The sequence below is a fragment of the Thamnophis elegans genome, unplaced genomic scaffold (genome assembly GCF_009769535.1).
Source record: "Thamnophis elegans isolate rThaEle1 unplaced genomic scaffold, rThaEle1.pri scaffold_200_arrow_ctg1, whole genome shotgun sequence".
NCBI lineage: Eukaryota > Metazoa > Chordata > Lepidosauria > Squamata > Colubridae > Thamnophis > Thamnophis elegans.
Window position 1 is genome coordinate 35048 of NW_022473669.1, and position 20166 is coordinate 55213.

General features: G+C 45.7%; 2 protein-coding genes across 2 annotated transcripts in view; one reads left to right on the top strand and one right to left on the bottom strand.

Moving 5' to 3' along the window:
- LOC116523357 (pyridoxal-dependent decarboxylase domain-containing protein 1-like) overlaps positions 1 to 14650 on the top strand; it is a 49691-nt gene extending 35041 nt beyond the window's left edge. The window contains exons 13-23 of the mRNA XM_032238456.1: positions 2635 to 2685; positions 2831 to 2894; positions 4557 to 4633; positions 5841 to 5946; positions 6738 to 6909; positions 7512 to 7618; positions 9713 to 9834; positions 10626 to 10718; positions 10814 to 10910; positions 11580 to 11684; positions 12624 to 14650. Of these exons, the coding sequence (XP_032094347.1) occupies positions 2635 to 2685; positions 2831 to 2894; positions 4557 to 4633; positions 5841 to 5946; positions 6738 to 6909; positions 7512 to 7618; positions 9713 to 9834; positions 10626 to 10718; positions 10814 to 10910; positions 11580 to 11684; positions 12624 to 12877 (1248 nt within the window). The 3' untranslated portion in view covers positions 12878 to 14650. The remainder of the gene's footprint in view (positions 1 to 2634; positions 2686 to 2830; positions 2895 to 4556; positions 4634 to 5840; positions 5947 to 6737; positions 6910 to 7511; positions 7619 to 9712; positions 9835 to 10625; positions 10719 to 10813; positions 10911 to 11579; positions 11685 to 12623) is intronic.
- A 3372-nt stretch (positions 14651 to 18022) lies between these two features.
- On the bottom strand, positions 18023 to 20163 carry LOC116523356 (protein N-terminal asparagine amidohydrolase-like). The gene is given in 4 exon segments (XM_032238455.1): positions 18023 to 18141; positions 18144 to 18204; positions 19194 to 19260; positions 20051 to 20163. Coding segments are annotated over 4 exon segments (354 nt in total). The 3' UTR covers positions 18023 to 18028.
- Positions 20164 to 20166: the final 3 nt, after the last annotated feature.

The window sequence follows — 20166 nt, forward strand, 5'->3', positions numbered from 1 at the left end:
TTTCTGTAACCCTGATTCAAGGAGACACTTGGAGAAGTGCATTGCGTTGTAAGAGTTTTGTTTTGCATTCTGTTATCTGGTCAGAGACTTTATTTATGTTATTTTTGGGCTCGCAGCCAGTCTGAGCCGAGAACTGATAAAGTGAGTTCCTTTTACGTTTGTCTGCCTGCCGTCTGTTAACGAGCGGAGAAGGGGGGACAGAACAGTTAACTAAAATAATAGCAAAGATATGTTAGAGGAAATATAAGATGTCCTACTAATTGACTTTATTTATTTTTTTTAGAATATGTTATAAAGATATAAAGATATGGCATATTGACTGGAACTGGGGGAAGGGAAAAAAAATGCCAGCAGGTGGCTGTGTTTTTGAAATCTTAATTTAATGAAAATTGTGGTATGGTGATAGTAGCAATAGCAATAGCAGTTCGACTTATATACCGCTTCATAGGGCTTTCAGCCCTCTCTAAGCGGTTTACAGAGTCAGCATATTGCCCCCAACAACAATCCGGGTCCTCATTTGACCCACCTCGGAAGGATGGAAGGCTGAGTCAACGCTGAGCCGGTGAGATTTGAACAGCTGAACTGCAGTCAGCTGAAGTAGCCTGCAATGCTGCATTTAACCACTGCGCCACCTCGGCTATACATTTTTAACATAATACAATTTAAACTGAATGGAATATATGTGATTGTGGAAGGAACGCACGAAATGTACTTGTGACCAATGGATACGCTTTCTACAAGATGTAATGAAAGATGATGCTTTTTTTGTGTGTGTTTTTGTAATAAAACTAATTAAAAAATTTATTAAAAAAAACAACTTGGAAAAACTCAATTATCAGCACAAAAAAAAAAAACCCTTGTTCCTTCTTTTCCGAGGGTGGCAGAAGTAGGAGAGAAAGCGGAGTGTCAAAAAACATTTCTCAACCTTGACGACTTGAATATGCATGGACTTCAACTCCCAGAATGCCCCAGCCATCTAGGAGTTGAAGTCCACACTTTTTCAAGTTGCCAAGGTTGAGAAACGTTGGTTGTTGGGGGGTTTTTTTTTTGACACTCTAAAGCTGGCTGGGGGAATTCTGGGAGTTGAAGTCCAGGCATTTCGAAGTTGCCAAAATTGAGAATAATAAAATTTAGGGCGAAAGCATTTTGAGTTTGAAATATTAGTGTATCTAGGTATCCCAGAATGCATCACTTAACATTTTATGTAAATGTACACGACCTGAATACTCAGGCGCCATTGTGGCGCCGTGGTTAGAATGCAGTATTGCAGGCTAATACTGCCGACTGCCAGGAGTTCGATGCTGACCACCTCAAGGTTGACTCAGCCTTCCATCCTTCCGAGGTGGGTCAAATGAGGGCCCAGATTGTTGGGGGGCAAGAGGCAATTTAATTTAGTAATTAATAAATTTGTATGCCGCCCAATCCTGTAGGACTCTGGGCGGCTTACAGAAAGATAAAAATTAAAAATTAAAAATAAAGAGAGATACAATTAAAAAACAACACACCAGACATTCCGTTTAAGTGGGGCTGGACCTTGTTCAACAGCCCCAGGCCTGCCGGAACAGCCAAGTTTTAGTGGCTTTTCGGAAGGCCGAGAGAGTGGGAAGGGTCCGGATCTCTATGGGTAGATCGTTCCACAGGGCCGGAGCAGCTACAGAGAAGGCCCTCCCCCGAGGGGCCGCCAGCCGGCATTGTCCGGTCGACGGCACTCGGAGAAGGCCCAACCTGTGAGATCTTATTAGTCGTTGGGAGGTATGTGGCAGGAGGCGGTCTCTTAGATATCCAGGTCACTGACAGAGGCTGACTCTGTAAACCGCTTAGAGAGGGCTGTAAAGCACTGGGAAGCGATATATAAGTCTAAGCACTATTGCTATGCTCTTCCTTTTCTCCTCCCTCCCTCCTTCCCTCCCTCCCATCCATGGTGCGCAGTAGTTATTGCAGACTAAGTCTGCCCACTGCCAAGAGTTCGATCCTAACAGGCTCAAGATTGACTCAGCCTTCCATCCTTTCCAGGTGGGTCAAATGAGGACCCAGATTGTTGGGGGCAAGAGGATGACTCTGTAAACCACTTAGAGAGGGCTGTAAAGCTCTGGGAAGTGGTATATAAGTCTAAGTGCTATTGCTCTTCCTTACTTCCTCCCTCCCCCCCCATTTCCTCCCTCCCTCCCTTCCTTCTAAATGCTATTGCTCTTCCTTCCTTCCTCCCTCCCCCCCTCCCTCCCTTCCTTCTAAATGCTATTGCCCTTCCTTCCTTCCTTCCTTCCTTCCTTCCTTCCTTTCCTTCCTTCCTTCCTTCCTTCTTTCCTTCCTTCCCTCCTTCCTTCCTCCCTCCCTCCCTCCCTCCCTCCCATTCATGGTGCACAGTAGTTAGAATGCAGCATTGCAGACTAAGTCTGCCCACTGCCAAGAGTTCGATCCTAACAGGCTCAAGGTTGACTCAGCCTTCCATCCTTCCAAGGTGGGTCAAATGAGGGCCCAGATTGTTGGGGGCAAGAGGCTGACTCAGTAAAACCACTTAGAGAGGGCTGCAAAAGCACTGTGAAGCGATATATAAGTCTAAGCGCTATTGCTATTGCTGCCCATTTATTTTTGGAATGGTTTCCCTGATTGTATTTATCTGTGGGTTTTTTTTAGAGTCAACGGCTACTGGAGAATCTGAAGAACCAAGATTTTATTCGGACCTCAGTAAGTTTCCATTTTCAACCTTTCCTTTCCAAAATACTCCCTCCCCCCCCCCAAAAATGACAATAACCCAGTTTGGGAGAAGGTTGAAATTAAATGTCCTCTCAAGACTTTGTTCTATTTTTTTTTCCCAATTTTGTTTTCCAAGGTTGAAGATGAATTTAGCTCTCCTGTGGTGGTCTTCAAGTTTTCCCCAGAAAAGTCGCATATAGGTGAGGAACTGCAGAAATAAATTCCTCCGGGATCTGTAGATCTTCGATTTTGTTGAAAAAATGGTACCAAACCAACAATTTTATGGATAAGTAGCTAATAACCCGGCGTTGCCCGGGTATTTATGTATCCCAACCCTGTATTAGACAAAGTGGCAACGTAAGTGCGGAATGGGCTGTCCTCCCTCCTTCCATGAACGTTGCCGCAATTCCTGAAGAGGTGATGGCAAGAGCAACTTCTCCCTGAGCCCTGATTTCAGCGACAATTAAATTAGTTAACAATGGTTTCCCTCTGCCCCCTAATTTCTAATGTTGGATTTTCCCCCCCTTGCCAGAGGCGAACTCCCCTTTCTGGATACTGTGAAGCCGTTACCACGGCAACTCCACTGCACTGTACAGTAGAAGCCATTTTAAGGCAGTACAGTAGAAGCCATTTTAAGGCGCAACAGGCTGTATCTTAACAGAACACACACACACCCAAGGAGTGTTAGGGGTATCTTGATTTGATTTGATTGATTTGATTTTATTACATTTATATGCCGCCCTTTTCCCCAAAGGGGACTCAGGGCGGCTCACAATTCAAATCAGGGAAGGGGGGTACAAACAGGAAATAAAAACGAATGCCCACAGTATTTGTCTCCAGAGAGTTAAGCCATCTGTGTACCAAATTTGGTTGAAATTGCTCGAAGCGTTCCAGAGTTATGCTGGAACACACACACACAAACACACACAGCTACACACACACACACACACACACACACACACACAAACACACACAGAGTATAACTGCTCTCATGAAAGCTGCCGCTTTTAGCATCAGCGAGTGTGAAAAGCAGACACTTTCAAGAAGGGGCTTTTTATATCTTGCTAATTTTAGGTTCCAGCTTTCTAATACCCCCCAATTAGAGATATTAAAAAGGATATTTAAGGCTGTTTACCTTTACATTTATTAAAGACAGATCTTGGAATTGCTACCTATGCCATTGCTTTTGTAAATTTCAGGCATCTGTCTGATATGATGACATCCGTTAGTCACTTGAGCAAATTTTGTCAAATAGCTGTAGGAAAATTAGGGCTGTGTGCTTTTAAAATCCCCTATTGTTTGTTTGTTTGATTGATTGATTGATTGATTAAACTTATATGCTACTTGCCCATCACATAGATTATTATAATTTTTAAATAGTTTTTTATTTATACATTTTTCTTTAACATATATGAGTGCTTTATAAGCAGTGCCTTCCCTGAGTCCATTTACAAATATATAGTAATAACGGTAATGGCATTCTTTACTTATGTATAATGATATTCTTCCAATTTCTAACTTCTACCTTTATTATCTAACCATTGGTAAAACAAATCCCAAGTTAAAAAAAGTATTCTTTGTCTTTTACCTTTAATGTTAGCCTATCCATTTCCGCGCAGTCTTAATATTTTATTAGAATATTGTTTTAAAGAGCAGTGGATCAATGTTTCGAAATCTGTAAAGTAAGAATTAAACCTCGTCATCATAACTTGCTTCGAAAATAACTCTGGGAAAAACTCTAGCTGTTGAGGAAAAAATAAGTGTTTCTAACGGCTTCAAACGGTGGGTAGGAAGTTTCGTTCGTCCCGTGTTCATTTTGTCCTGCTAAATCAATTTCTCTTCTTTTCCTTTTTGGAGTTCAGATCAGATGCTATACGCTGCGCAACCATCTGCGGTCACTGGGAATGAGAGAGACGTTTGCGATACCTTTAATCAGTGGGTAAGTTGTTTCTTAACCGCATGCAATAAAGCTCTTATAAAGCCCTTCATGGTATTGGACCTGGGTACTTGAGAGACCGCCTACTGCCAATTACCTCCATTAGACCAATTAGATCCCACAGACTAGGCCTCCGTATTCCATCCGCCGGCCAGTGTCGACTGGCGACTACTCGGAGGAGAGCCTTCTCTGTGGCTGCTCCGACCCTTTGGAACGAACTCCCCGTGGAGATTCGTACCCTCACCACCCTCCAGGCCTTCCGCATAGCCCTCAAAACCTGGCTGTTCCGACAGGCCTGGGGCTAAAGATTCGCTGCCCCTATTTCGAATGGTATGACTGTTGTGCTTTTTAATTATATATTGTTTTGTGTTGTTACTAAACTGTCTGTATCCCCCCTTCCCTTTTTGAGCTGTGAGCCGCCCTGAGTCCCCTTAGGGAAAAGGGCGGCATACAAATGAAATAAACTCAACTCAAACTCAGATCACGAGTTTGAGGCTCAAATCCCGATTTCTTCAGGGGTGAAACATAATGTCATGTCCCCGTCGGAGTCGGACTCTGAGATGGAAAATGAACAGCTGACAGAGAGCGGGAATGGCTCCGTTGGATGTGGAGGAAACTGGGGAAGGGCAAAATCAGGCTGGGTGGAGCAGGGAAGAGGTAGAACAAGGGAGATGAAAACCAAAGCCTCCTCATCCTAGGGAAAAATGCAGAAGAGACCAACAGCGCTTTACGTGGCTTACAAGGAAGGAAAGGGCCCCGATTCCCTTCACAAGGCACACCCGGGGATGGAGTTTAAAGGAGAGGCAGTTGGGAGGGGCATTTGTCGGGAACAAGCACTGAGTTCACCTCGAGTTGTGGCCTGTGTTCCTGGCATTCCTCCCGACTTTGAAGTATTTACGACCTTCTGTGTGTTTATCTCGTCTGGGGTCCCGTGCCTGACACAGGATGTACAGGAGGTCGAGGAGAGGAGGGCAGTGGAAATCTATGGGCCGGTCCTTGGGTCAGAATAGCCCCTGCTGCTAGCGAAGCTCCACCCAATTTCTTCATTCAGAGCAAATTTGAGCCTGCAAAAAGTCAGCTTGCAGACAACGAAACAGGAAGCTTATTTCAAAGTGTTCACAGATCAGAAAACAACGTGATTTATATGCAGTGGGAGAGCTGTTACTTTCCTTAATCTGGGCTCGCTTTTTTTTTTCCTTTTCTTTTTTAGCTTGGAGAACAGTTGGCACAGTTGGTCCCTGCCAGCGGGGTGGACCTGGTTGATCTGGAGGACGAAGGCACCTGCGTGCGTTTCAGCCCTTTGATGACTTCTGCAGGTAACCGGCTCCCTTTAAGTACCCAAAGGGGCCATTTTCCTTGATGTGACAAACGATGCGTCTCCTTAAATATTGGAGCCGTGGTGGCGCAGTGGTTAGAAGGTAATATTGCAGGCTGCCGACTCCCAGCAGTTTGATCCTGAGCAGCTCAAGGTTGGCTCAGCCTCCCATCCATCCGAGAGCGATAAAACGAGGACCCAGATGGTTGGGGGGAATAGGCTGACTCTGTAAACCGCTTAGAGAGGGCTGTAAAGCACCGTGAAACTGTATATAAGTCTGTGATTGCTATTCCTTCCTTCCTCTTTCCCTTCCATGGTGCGCAGTGGTTAGAATGCAACATTGCGGACTTAAAGTCTGCCCACTGCCAGGAGTTCGATCCTGACCAGCTCAAGGTTGACTCAGCCTTCCATCCTTCCGAGGTCGGTAAAATGAGGACTCAGATTGTTTTGTGGCAAGAGGCTGACTCTGTAAACTGCTTAGAGAGGGCTCCCTCCCTTTTTTCCATGGTGTGCAGTAGTTAGAAGGCAGTATTGCAGGCTAATTCTGCCGACTCCCAGCAGTTCAATCCTGGCCAGCTTAAGGTTGACTTTTGGGGAGACAATACGCTGACTCTGTAAACACCTTAGAGAGGGCAGTAAAGCCCCGTGAAGTGGTATATAAGTCTTAAGTGCTATTGCTTGCGAAGGAAGGAAGGCAGGTAGACAGGAAGGAAGGAAGGAAGGAAGGAAGGAAGACGAAGGCTGTTTTTGTACCCAAGACAAACAACACACTTAACGTATCAATCTTTTCAGTTTTAGGAACCGAGGTTCAAGACGTGGATCAGCTGATGGACTGCTTAAAAATGAAGGTCCCAGTTCTCAACTGCACTTTACAGCTGAGAGAGGAATTCGAACAGGAAGTGAAAAGAACCGTCGGCTTGTCCTATGTGGAAGATTTTACCTGGCCCGGCCTCGGGGTGGTCAGGTACGTGGGTCCGACCGAAACTGGGCCAAGCCACTAGTACAGGGGTGTCATACTCGATTTCATTGAGGGCCGCATCATGCTTGACCTTGGTGGGCAGGGGTGAGGTGGGCATGGCCAGCTTGACGGCACCTGTGGAGGCCCAAGTACTCTGCCAGCAAAAACGGGCTCCAGAGCTCCATTTTCAGCTGCAATGGCCTCCTGCCACCCTCTGCCAGTGAAAACAGAGCTCGGAGGAGAGGGGGGCGCATGCTGGGACCGCACGCAGGAGCACATCTCGGGAGATCCATTTTCAATGGCCAAGGGCGGCAGGAGGCCATCACAGCTGCAAATGGAGCATGGGAGGACCACGCATGATCCCTCCCGGACTCCGTCCTTTGCCGTTTCTAGGGCGGCCCCACGGGCCAGATCTAAGCCCCTACGGGCCGGATCCGGGCCTTGAGTTTGACGCCCCTGCGCTAGTATATAAAATAAGAGCAACCCCTACCCCCTTATAGCAGTGATGGGCGTTCCCTAGTTTGGTATGGGGAGCACAAGTCAATAGGGATGAGGCTGGAAGAAACAGGAGTAAATCAGTATTAACTTGTGACTTGGCTTTGGAAAAGGTATAAGGGCCAAAACGAAGAGACACCGGAGAAAGACTCGGAGAAGATTAACAGCGGTCTCCTGAAGAAGCTCAACGAACTGGAATCAGACCTGTTATTTTCTTCAGGTAATTGGCTATCTACGAACCGCGTGTGTATTTGTGCGTCAGAGAGAGACGCTTCTAGTTTTGCATTAGTCGGTTTGGTTTAGATACCAGGCGGGAAACTGAATGACCCTGCGTTCTAGTCCAGCCTTATCCTGTACCGGCTGCCAGATGGTAATAGTTTAAAAAAAAGGGGGTGGCCAGGATGAGATGGATCTTTAAGGATGTTTTGAACTTTCTTAAGGCAGCGGGAGCTATAAAGCTCTTCCAAAGAGGGGAGGGGGCAATCCATGATCCTCTGGGCAATGGCCTTGACCCTCTGGAGCGCTCTCCTATCTGCCACTGCCAATTGGCCAACCATACACAGGTGTAGTAAATTAAAATGCTCTCCACGGTGCAGCGGTAGAAGGCTACCAGTAATTTCTCCTTCAGTTGTTGTTTCCTGAGAGGTCTCAGGTAGTATACCATATTTTTCAGAGTATAAGATGCACCTTCCCCTCCCCCCCAAAAGAGGGTGAAAATTTGGGTGCGTCTTATATACCGAATGTAGCCCCACCCACCCAACGCTCCCCCCACCATTTGGCCTCTGCCTCCCAGCAATTTACCTCCTTGCAGCAAACGGGGAAAATGGGGCTTGCAGAAACGCTGCAATAGGCTGTAACAATCCCTGCAGCCTGAAACAGCTGATGATCGGGATTCAGCCCAAGCTGAAATTGAAAGTGAAACTTGCTGTTTGCTGCACTAAGCAAATTGCTGGGATGCAGGGTTTTTTTTTCTTGTGCTAATCAGGCTGTTTGCCGTTTGCTGCAAGGAGGTAAGTCAATAACTATAAATGCCTATAGAATGTTCAAATTGTTAGACTTATTTTTTAAAGACTTATTTTTTGTTAGACTTATTGTTCTAGACAGCTTAGCAAAATGAAGAAGCTTTTTAAAATAAATGCTTGATCTGAAGAGGCCCAGTGCTCTTGTATCTTCTTTTAAATAGCAGAGAATAACATATACTTCCAGAAAGCCACATCAATTTTAAAAGCATCTGTACAAGTATAGTCTGAAATGTAACACCACAAACAGTGTATGTCTTCTTTACTGTTTGCTGTTTGGTGCAAGGAGGCTGTTAGGGGTATCTCCGTTGGGAGACAGAAAGTAGTGCAGCGGAATGTACAGCTAGAGAGAAAGAAAGTTGCTAGTAGAAACACAAGAGCCGAGGTGGCGCAGTGGTTAAATGCAGCACTGCAGGCTACTTCAGCTGACTGCAGTTCGGCTGTTCAAATCTCACCGGCTCAGAGTTAACTCAGCCTTCCATCCTTCCAAGGTGGGTAAAATGAGGACCCGCATTGTTGTTGGGGGCAATATGCAATATGCTGGCTCTATAAACCGCTTAGAGAGGGCTGAAAGCCCTATGAAGCGGTATATAAGTCTAACTGCTATTGCTATTGCTAACCCACGAATAGAGTTTCAGACACTGCTAGTAAAAACAAGTAGCTTTACTACTGATAATTGCTTCACAAGCGGTAATAGTAGATAGTAGATATTAGTCCAAACACAATTCAAAGAACAAACAATAGCTTACAGTTGCAGTTTACATTCCAGTCATCAAGTCATCAAGCATAGGACAGGCAGAGAGAGAGAGTGAGCTCTCTTGACTCCTCCTTATAGTAAAGTTAATTACAGTTGTTAAGTACATCCACTCATTTAAAGCAACAACAACCATTTGTTGTTGTATAAAGATATATATTGCCTACCCAACACTAGGAGTATACTCCCAACAGAGGCAAATTGCTGGGAGGCAGAGGCAGATGTTTCCCCCTTGTTTTCCTCCCCAAAAGCTAGGTTCGTCTTATACTTCGGAGCGTCTTATACTCTGAAAAATACGGTAATCTCTGCTGGGCCCTTTTGACCAGGGCTGCAATGTGAGTTGCCCCATATCATGTCCTCTTTTATGACAACATCCAGAAACTTAAAACTGGCCACTTGCTCCACTCGGTCTCCATTGATAAGCAAGGGCTGGATGTCTGATCTATTCCTTCTGTAGTCCGCTAGAAGTTCCTCTTTTGGTCAGTCTTGAAAGAAGCTGCCATGGTATACACATCTTGTTTTGTCTCGTCTTCCTTCCCAGGGCCGGAATTTGGAGCCGAGAAGAACTGCATTTACATCGGGATGGTCACCGAGGATCTCGATGTCTCGGAACTGGTGGAAACGATTGCAGCGTCCGGTCGGGAAATTGAAGAAAATTCAAGGGTGTGTACAGAGGCCGCCTGGTTTTGCAGCCCGGCGGTGCCCATCATGTGACGTGAGATGAAAAGGGTTGAGAACCACCAAAGCGGGTGGCTGCATTCACACATAACAGAACGCTTGAGAGAGGCTAAAATGGGGACTGGCTGTTTAGATGTTTAGCGGGTGATGGAAGGATTCACCCGTTCTGGGAGTTGAAGTCCACAAGTCCTGCTTGTTTAAAAGTTTTGTTTTCCATTTTTTCATTTTCATACACTCACATATATACTGTGCATAGCCGGCGCCATACAACATTAAACAATAATCGCAGCAATTCCTCTTGTCAACAATACCCCAAAAAATACAAACCCAATATACCTCTTCCACTCTCCATACACCTCTTTCTTCCACCCCCCTTCAACTTTCTATCTTCCCTCCATCATCCCCCTCTACCCTACTTCCCCTCCCCCTCTACCACTCCTCTCTCCCGATCCACTCCCTCCCTTCCTTCTCACCCTCCCTCCCATCCTCTCTCCCGCCCTCTCTACCCATCTTTCTTCTATCCCACTCCTCCTCCCCTTGGTGTATTTCCACTAGATGTCAGTGTACTTAACTTATCCTATTTTTACAGAGAAATTAAAGAAAAACAGTATACATGTGAAGTCACATTACATTGAAATCTAACCTAGTATATATCCCTCCCTCCCAAGTCCACAAGTCTTAAAGTTGCCGGCATTGGACATCTCGGCTTTAAATACTTCCACATAAGACTTGAGAAGTGACATTTCTCACATTCATCTGATTTTATTTCTGATCAGCTTTTGGAAAACATGACCGAGGTTGTGCGAAAAGGCATCCTAGACGCCCAAGCTCAGCTGCAAAAAGCCAACGAGGAACGCCTCCTGGAAGAGGTGAGCCGACGGTGGGGAAGCCTGCTTCTTGCTGTCATACCTCTTCTTGAATATTTTGCTTCGGCACTTCATTGTTATTTTCCTGTCCTTCCCAGGGTTTGCTTCGACAGATTCCTGTGGTGGGTTCTGTCGTCAACTGGTTTTCTCCATTTCACGCCTCACCGAAGGGACAAACCTTTAATCTAACAGCAGGTGAGATAAAAAAATTTGACCGGGCGAATCTTGAACCAGGATTAATTATCCTGAAATAACAAATAGTAAGGAAGGCAGAACATTATTCCAATGAGGAAGAGGTCAATCAGTCAATCAATCAATCAGTCAATCAATCAATCCTTTGTATAATGAACAAGACTTTCTTTTATTGGAGGTCATCAGTATCATTTTAAGGTTCCACTAGGGATGCTGACATCTCCCCCATAGTTACTCCATGGCTGGGCCTTCTTTCAGGATCAAATAGAGCCCAGTTTGGTGGCTCAGTGGCTAAGATGCTGAGCTTGTCGATCAGAGAGGCAGTTTGGCGATTCGAATCCCTAGCGCCACGTAACGGAGTGAGCTCCCATTACTTGTCTCAGCTTCTGCCAACCTAGCAGTTCGAAAGCATGTAAAAATGCGGGTAGAAAAATAGGCATCACCTTTGGTGGGAAGGTAACGGGGTTCCGTACGCCTTCGGTGTTGAGTCATGCCGGCCACATGACCACGGAGACGTCTTCGGACAGCGCTGCCTCTTCGGCTTTGAAACGGAGATGAGCACCACCCCCTAGAGTCGGGAACGACTGGCACATATCTCTTCCTTCCTTCTGTGCATCCTATGATCTATGCCTTTATCCGGATCTGATGTTTTTGCGCCCATTTCTTTGCCAGGGTCTTTGGAATCCACAGAGACAACGTACCTATCTAAAGCCCAGGGCACGGGGATCACCCCGCCTCCCACTCCCACATCAAGCCGTGGTAAACAGAAGTTCCCTGGTAAGTTGGCTTCATCTTCAGTTTTATTTTATTTAAAAACAAATCAATAAAAGCATTGAGAGGAATCCTTTCTGCGTTCTGGTTTATAAAGCCAGAGTTTGAAAATCCGAGACTCGGCATGGCCACTACGGGGCTGGCAGCATATTTGGCCAATGAGGAGGTTGGGGAGGAACAGGTGGATGATGAATGGCCTCTCCCAGAGGAAATAAAAGAGGAGCGAAAGGGGAGTGGAGTTTGCAGGAGACCATTAGTTCACTTAATTGGTTTGAGACTCTCCGAGGCTCCTTGCCAAGTTTTGCAGATATCGTCCTGGCAGCTCTCCAAGCCAGAGAAGGTCGGTGACTGTAAATCCTCCCTTGAAAGACTTGGCTGGAGGTGAATGAGCAGAATTCACAGTCAATGAATAAAAGGGGTTTTTGTCGGGACCGGGAGTTCGCTTCACACTCTTGGGTAGCCTCGGTCAGAGCAAAGGCTAACAACACAAAATCTTTCTGGTATTGGATCTGGGTACTTGAGAGACCGCCTGCTGCCAATTACCTCCCAAAGACCCATTAGATCACACAGGGTTGGCCTCCTCCGGGTTCCGTCTACTAGCCAATGTCATCTGGCTACTACCCGGGGGAGGGCCTTCTCTGTGGCAGCTCCGGCCCTCTGGAACGAACTCCCCGCAGGGATTCGGACTCTCCCCTCTCTCCAGGCCTTCCGAAAAGCCGTCAAAACCTGGCTTTGCCGGCAGGCCTGGGGTTGATGAGTTCCCCTCCCCTCTCAACTTGTGTGGTTGCGTGATTCTTGCTTATTTTAATCATCTGTATTCTGTTCTATGTTCCCCTTTTCCCCTTTTGAGTTGTTCGCCACCCTGAGTCCCTCCCGGAGAAGGGCGGCATCCAAATAATAAAATTCAATTCAATTCAATTTCTCATTTCCCATATTTCATTCCAGGTCAAAAACTCTTTAAACGGGCCGGCAGGAACTCGGATGGGGTCAGCGAGACCAGCTCGGTGAGCCAAGCTACCGACTTGGACAGAGGAGAATTCGCAGCTTCTCCCCTCAAGCAGGAGAACGGCGGCGTCGAGGCGTCAAGCGAAAGCACCCCTCCCCTCCCCCAGGAAACGACCAGCGTTTCCCCAGGCACCCAATCTTGGGCTCCGGGAAACGACCGTCCGCTCTCTGAGGAGCAAGAGAACCTTAGATAAAAACCAAGGCTGTGCAATTAAAGACTTTGTACATGGGTTCAAAAAAAAAAAGAGAAAAAAAACGAAAAAGAAAAGTGCACTTCGCTCCAGAAGAGAAACCGAATTGACGCATTTAAAAATGTGAAACCAGGCCGGAAGTAATCAGAACGAATCGCTATTCATGTGTGATGGGCTGGAGATTTTTGCACAAAAAATTGCTCTCTCTCTGTCTCTCCCTCTCTCCCTCCCTCCCTCTCCCTCTCCCTCCCTCTCTCTCGTTCTGTTTTTACTTGTCTGTTTGGTTCCGATTCCTCTAGTTTATCCTGCACACCCCTTTAGTGCCAAGGTTGGCTCTGGGGTGGCTTAGGATCATTTTTCCTTCTTTAGCAAGGAACGTGCAAGAATTAGGAGCCGAACGGAGTCATTCTCCCTCTTAATTTAATTTTAATTAAATTAAACGTTGCTTTGCACAGGCTTTCCTTGGTTTTTCTAAATTGGATTGTTCTCTGTGCTGGGATGAAGCTAATTTAGTTCCTGTTTGCTGAGCCCGCCAGCTGCTGGCTATTTTTATTTTAACAAGGGTTTGAAATATTTTTCATCGTCTGGCTGCCTTTATTACTGTTAACCTGACACTATTTGGGGGGGGGGAGGCATTAAGTTGCCTTCAGGTTCCCCAAATCTTTGCCTCGACGAACTCACTGTCCTTTTCAACTCACTCGTCGGCGGACGAAAAAGGGAGAACGAGATTTTGCGTTTTCACAGGGGCCTAAAGAATTGGCTTAGAGGGAGATTGGGAAATAACACACGGAACAAAATCCAGTTTGAAAGGTTTGCATTGAAGGGACATCTAGTTGCTCAGTGCTCCTTTTGGGCAGATAGCAAGATGTCAAGAGAAGTGGCGTGCTGGTGGGGGTTTCCCCGCCCCCTTGCTGTTCTTAGCTTTTCTCATCGGTTGTTTGCATTTGTTAAATATTGTAAATATTCAGAGAAATTAGCTCATTATACAGTACTGCACTACGGGAAAGAAATATACCCACGCATTGAGCTGCTTTGGTTTTTAAAGTCGAGAGTAGATATGAAGAGTTGATTCCTCACCCCGGTGATTTAATTATGCCTTCCCCCCCCCCCCCCCCTGCGACATTTCGCTCTTTCTCTGTTAAACAGAGAAACTTGGTTTCCTAAGAGACTTGGCTGCACTTAATCTCTCTTCCATGATTATTACACCCCATGTTCTGGTTTTGTTTCCACACACACACACATATATACACACACACATTTTTTTTTTTTTTGAGCAGTGTTTTTCCATAGCACGGTTTCCCCCTATCTGCTTGCTATCTGGGCACATCGGACCGGCTTCCACTCAGAAACCCAAGAATTTGGGGAAATGAAATTCAGCATCCCAAGACGGCAACAGTTGGGGAACGCCGTGGCATTTCGTAAGCGTTCCATTTAGATTTCATTAATCAATAAAGCTAGTGTAAGCGAGGGAGCTTTATTGTCAGCAATTGAAGAGGTCGATTCTGTTCTAACACAGGTAATAAAAATTAAGGAATGGTATTCTCAAAATCATTTTATTTTTTTGTGGTGGTGGTTATAATGTTGAGACTTTAAGGCATCCTAAGCAGAAAAGAATGCCACTCCCTTTACAAGAAAAAAGAAAAAGTCTAAAACTGTCCCCTGTGGTCATAATTGTAGAAATTACTAATTTGGAAATGGGAGATTTTTTTCTGCTTTAAAATCCAAGCATCCAGACACGATTTACATCCGTTATGGAGATCCTCACCAAATTAGATCTTACAGCAAATGCTAGCATTTTCTCCTCTCTTCTAATAATTTACTTGAGGGTCTGTTATCCTTTGCACTCAAGTGGGCATTAAGAGTTCAAGTTTTGCTTAATATTATTTATGGAGGTTGAGAGATAATGATCATCAGATCTAGTTTACTCTGGAGTAGCAAGTTTCTCGAAGTTCAGCTAGAAACCGATTGAACGCAGCAACGGGCTTCAATGATCAAAATGTTTGTTAAAGGTTAAAACAACAACTTGTTCTTTCTTGATTTGAGGGTTGTTGCTGGTTAAATGTACACTTAACTCCCAACTATTAAGGGTTGATTTTTCTAAAGTGCAAATTTAATTCCTGTCTTCCTTTGACTGTTTATTTAGTGCAATGATTTATATTAACTTGGGTTCATGAGTGGGGGGGGGAAAGGTTAAAGTTATAATTGTTAATATAAATTTTAATGTTTTATATCAAGCTGGCAGTTTTGCTGGAATACAGTCCTAATTTAGATACTTCCTAAATGCTTCAATAAAGGTTCTTCAACTTGTCGTATCTTGAGTTTGTGATGGTTTAAAAGAACCAGAAGTAGGGAATATAACATGAGAAGACTTTTAATTATTTAATCCAGAAGGCTATTATTTCTGGCAGTGGTTAGATTTGAGCCTCATATAAATTACGTTGGGTTTTAAGTATCTTAAAATTGAACAAGTTTAAAGACAGCCCTGCAAATGAAACTGAGTTCTCGGAATTCAGACGATTTCGAGATGGTGGCGTTCTCTGACCTTGGTGGTTTTCTTGCAGACGTTTCATGGCCCAACTAGATAACATTATCAGTGCTGGAAGGGAGCAAGGTTTGCTCTCTGTTTATGGTTCATTTTGTCTTTGTTTTTAAAACCGTACTTGCCTTCTGGCTATAGATGCTTGTGTCAAGGTTCCAATAGACGCCCTAATTAACTCATGAGTCTCGAGCCAAGTTTCAAGAGAAAACCAGTTAGTTATTAGGAGTAGCATGTCGGCATCTATTCCAGTGAGGTCAACTGTGTCACACGTAGTTTATGGCTAAACTTTGACTCTGTTCTCCCCCCCACTCCCCGGGAGTTGCCACAAAGAAGTAAAGCTATTCTCCAAAGCACCTGAAGGCAGGACAAGAAGCAACTGATGGAAACTAATCAAGGAGAGAACTAACTTAGACCTGAGGAGAAATTCCCTGACAGTTAGAACAATTAATCAGTGGAACAACTTGCCTCCAGAAGTTGTGAATGCCCCAACACTGGAAGTCTTTAAGAAGATGCTGGATAGCCATTTGTCTGAAGTGGTATAGGGATTCCTGCCTAAGCCGGGGGTTGGACTAGATGACCTCCAATGTCCCTTCCAGCTCTGTTATTCTGTTAAAACGTACCTACTTCGGACACACATAAATACCTAAAAAGAAAAACCAGATTAAATCGTAGCAAAAAAGTTTTAAAGTTTCCTTACATGCAGAGGTGTTTGAAAAAAACCTTTGGGTTCGGTTAACAGAAACAACACATTTGATCAACTTGTCAGATCCTTGCCTAGAAATGACGTAGCAAAAAGAAGATGATTTAAGTTGTGACTGCTTTTAATCGTAATATTATTTTTTGGCTACATTCAATAGTTTGATGGATCTGGTTCAGTGAAAATCCCCTCCTCCTCCTTTTGGGTGGCTGAAAGACACAGCGATGGCGAGATCCAGGCCAGACTCTTACCAGTTTCTCTTTGACAGAAGAGGAAGCTGAAGACAGCGGAAGTAAAAAAAAAAATAACGGCACAGCGAAAGCCAAAACCAACAATCTGAATCTTTGCGTCTTCTGTGAAGTATCTGAAGCCACATGGTTTTCTTGCAGGACTAGGTATGGAGATCTAGTGTAGAAAACTCTAAAAAAAGGAACTAAGGAGAATCAGCCCATGTTGAGCTGCACTAGAAGTCCCCATCAGAAGATAGGTATGTAGGCAAGCCCCACCCAACATATTTGCCTGCCTGCATTTGGTCCTCAGTCCAAGAAGAATGTCATGGCGGGCATTCTTTAGCTACTGCTCGGGAGGCCTCAACGTCAACTTCTATTATTAGCTGGGAGAGGTTCTGTCTCAAGCTTCATTTGAAAGCTTCCACATGGCTACTGAGATAGTTCCAGAGAAGAGCAAACTTGTCTAGATCGGAAGGTCCTTCCTGAAACATCTGGTATCAAGGTCATGTTCTTAACCCTAGCGTCCTCATGTTGGGACTGGTCAATCCAACCTCACCGGAACAAGCGGTCTGACTTTGAAATGGACCTGTTGTGGCCCGCCAGTGGAGCTGGTAGCAGATTCGGACAGTGAGGAGATTGGGGAGGAAACCTGGGCCAATCCTGGAGTCTGGGGAAGGCTCTGATGAGGGCTCGTGTCGGAGGCAGAGAGGGGGCCGGGGCCGTCTGACAGTTATCAGCTGCCTTCAGAGTCAAGACATCATTGAGGCAGAGGAACATCTGGAGCCTGTTCCCAGTGTGCGCGTGCACAGAGTTGCCAGACGAAGGGAACAAAGCTAAAGGACAGGGGTTGACTTGGGAGTAAGGCCAGACAATGAATGGCCCCTCCCAGAGGATATAAAAGAGGAGCGAAAGGGGAGTGGAGTTTGCAGGAGACAATTAGTGCCATTCATTAGAGTGAAGATCTGTTCCTGGCTCCTTGCCAAGTAATTGCTGCTACAGCGTGGAGTTTGGAAGATATCGGCCCGGCAGCTCTCCAAGCTGATCAAGGTCTGTAGTTGTGAAACCTCATGAAAGACTGCTGGCCGGGATTTTTGCTGAAGAGGAATTCCTTTGAAACTAAATAAAGGGGTTTTATCGGGACGAGGAGTCGGCTTTGTGCTTTTGGGAAGCCTGGGTCAGAAAAAGGACCATTTTCAGGGACCAGAAGGCTTCATTCCAACATGAGAACAGGCCCAGGAAGCTTCCACACGTCTCCAGATGATATTTTTATCAAGGCCATAGAACTCCGTGAAACAAACAGCATGGCGGCTTTGCATTAAGACGCTGGCCTTGAAGAAACACCCGAAGCAAGAAAATTTGACGGAGCAGGGACGGGAGAACCAACCGAGGAGGTTTCCACCTCCTTCTTTGCAACCACACTGAGGCCCGTTTTAGGTTCTTGAGAACTTTGGACCCAACTCCAATGACATGTGAAACGTTTACCTAATTTTGCACCGGATCGGCTGCCTGTTTTGGAAAGACGGGATATTTGAGGGAGGTCCATCCCATAAATGCAACCCACTTGGTTTCCCCTGACGTCTTTGCAGGGGGGGGGGGGTGCTCACCAGGTAAAGGTGCATGCATAAGGAAGGTCTCTTGACATCCTTCTTCTTGACTTCCGGAGTGCCCCTGGTTTCCTCCCTTTCGGATTAGATCTGGCCAGAGACTCTTTCCCACAAGCCCTCGGCGTTTTTTTTGTAGAGGCGAGGTTTTTGAGTCGGGAAGAGGGTCTTCTCGGGGAACGGATGTTCTCTTAGATAAGCAAAGTAGCTCTGATGTGTGACACAAAATGGTGGGGCTCAGCCAGGGGTGATGTGGAGAGATTCTGCGAAGGTACAAAAAGGAAAAAAAATTAAGGAAACCGACGGGGCAGAATCCTTGGTGCTCTATGAGCTTGGTTTTCCTCCCACCCCCACTTGCAAATTGCTTCATTACCCACCAAGATGACAAAGCAGACCGCTAGTATATAAACAGAGAATAAGCCCTCACTCCCTTCTAGCACTGATGATGTTACCTAACTGGGGGTGTGAAACGTCTGCAAGAAAACAACCAAGGTCAGAGAGTTCTCCTCCTCCTCTTCCACCTCTTCCTTTTTTCTCCTCCCCATCTTTCTCTTCCTCCTCCTCCTCCCCTCCTCCTCATCTCCACAAGTCCCCCTCCCTTCTAGCACTGGTGATGTTACCTAGTTGGGCCATGAAACGCCTGCAAGAAAGCAATTAAGTTCAGAGAGCTCCAAGGACCACTCAGTCCTTCTCCTCCTCTTTCACCTCTTCCTTTTTTCTCCTCCTCTTTCTCTTCCTTCTCTCCCCTTCCTCCTTCTCCTCTCTACAAGTCCCCCTCCCTTCTAGCACTGATGATGTACCTAAATGGGTCGTGAAACGGCTGCAAGAAAACAACCAGATTCAGAAAGTGCTTCTCTTTCATCTCTTCCTTTTTCTCTTTCTCCTCCTCTTCCTCCTCCTCCTCTCTACAAGTCCCTCTCCCTTCTAACACTGATGATGTTACCCAGTGGGGCCATAAAACGTCTACGAGAAAACCATCAAAACTCAGAGGGCATCAACGACCCCCCCCAATTCAACCCCAAGCCACAAATATTCTCTTCTGTTGACCTTGTGAGATTCTTAGGATACCGTTTTCATAAGCTTTTTCAAAACATGTTCCTCCTATGCACAAGTCCATCGATGCAGTGATCAAACCCACAAGAAGGAAATCCAATTTCAAACCCCCATTTGGACACAAAGAAATCCTTGAGCTAACACAAGACACGGGAACCTGTTTAGTTTGTGGTTTAGCTAGAATGCTCAGAAACTCAACCTTCTGCCACCAGTCCCATAAACCAATGGTTGAATAAACCCCAATTGCAATGCGTTCTGACCAGAGGCTTCCAAGAGCATGGAGCAACCTCCTGGTCCGGCAAATCCCCTTTTATTATGTATGTGAATCTGCTCATTCCACTCCAGCAAAGACTTTCAAGGGAGGATTTACAGTCACACAGACCTTATCTGGCTTGGAGAGCTGCCAGGCTGATATCTGCAAAACTTGGCAAGGAGTCTCAGAGAGTCAAGAACCAATTAAGTGAACTAATTGTCTCCTGCAAGCTCCACTCCCTTTTTGCTCCTTTTATTTCCTCTGGGAGGGGCCATTCATCGTCCACCTGTGGCCTTACTCCCAAGTCGACCCTGTTTTTAGCTGTTTCATTCATCAGGCAGCTCTGGGAATAGGCTCCAGCTGTTCCTCCGCCTCAATGATGTCTTGACTCTGACGGCAGCTGATAACTGGCATATGGCCTTGGCCCCCTCTGCCTCCGACACAGAGCCCTCATCAGAGCCTTCTGCAGACTCCAGGATGGCCCAGGTTCCTCCCCAACCTCCTCACTGTTGAATCTGCAGCCAGCTCTGCTAGCCGCTGACAGGTCACAACAGAATGCTCAACCAGCATTCAGACATTACATAGTTTGCTTCCCCATTGCTTGCTGGCTAGGTTTACAACTCTGGGAGTACACACTGTAGTAAGCTACGATTTACAAGCCGTGATGGTTGGAGCCACACAGAAAGCTAAGCAAAACTAAAGAGATCATATTGGGGCCTAACATAATGCATGAATTCAGCAATTTTTCAGCCTAGCTTTCTCCAACTGGGATCCCCGATGCCCTTGGCCAACTCCAGAGTTACCTGTAAGATGGTCGGTTGCTCTGCTCCAACCAGAAATCCACGTGAGGGAAAGGCATCCAGTAGTAAGGCCCAATGCAGAGTTGCTCCTTCTTGGAGTCATAAATGCTGATCATCTA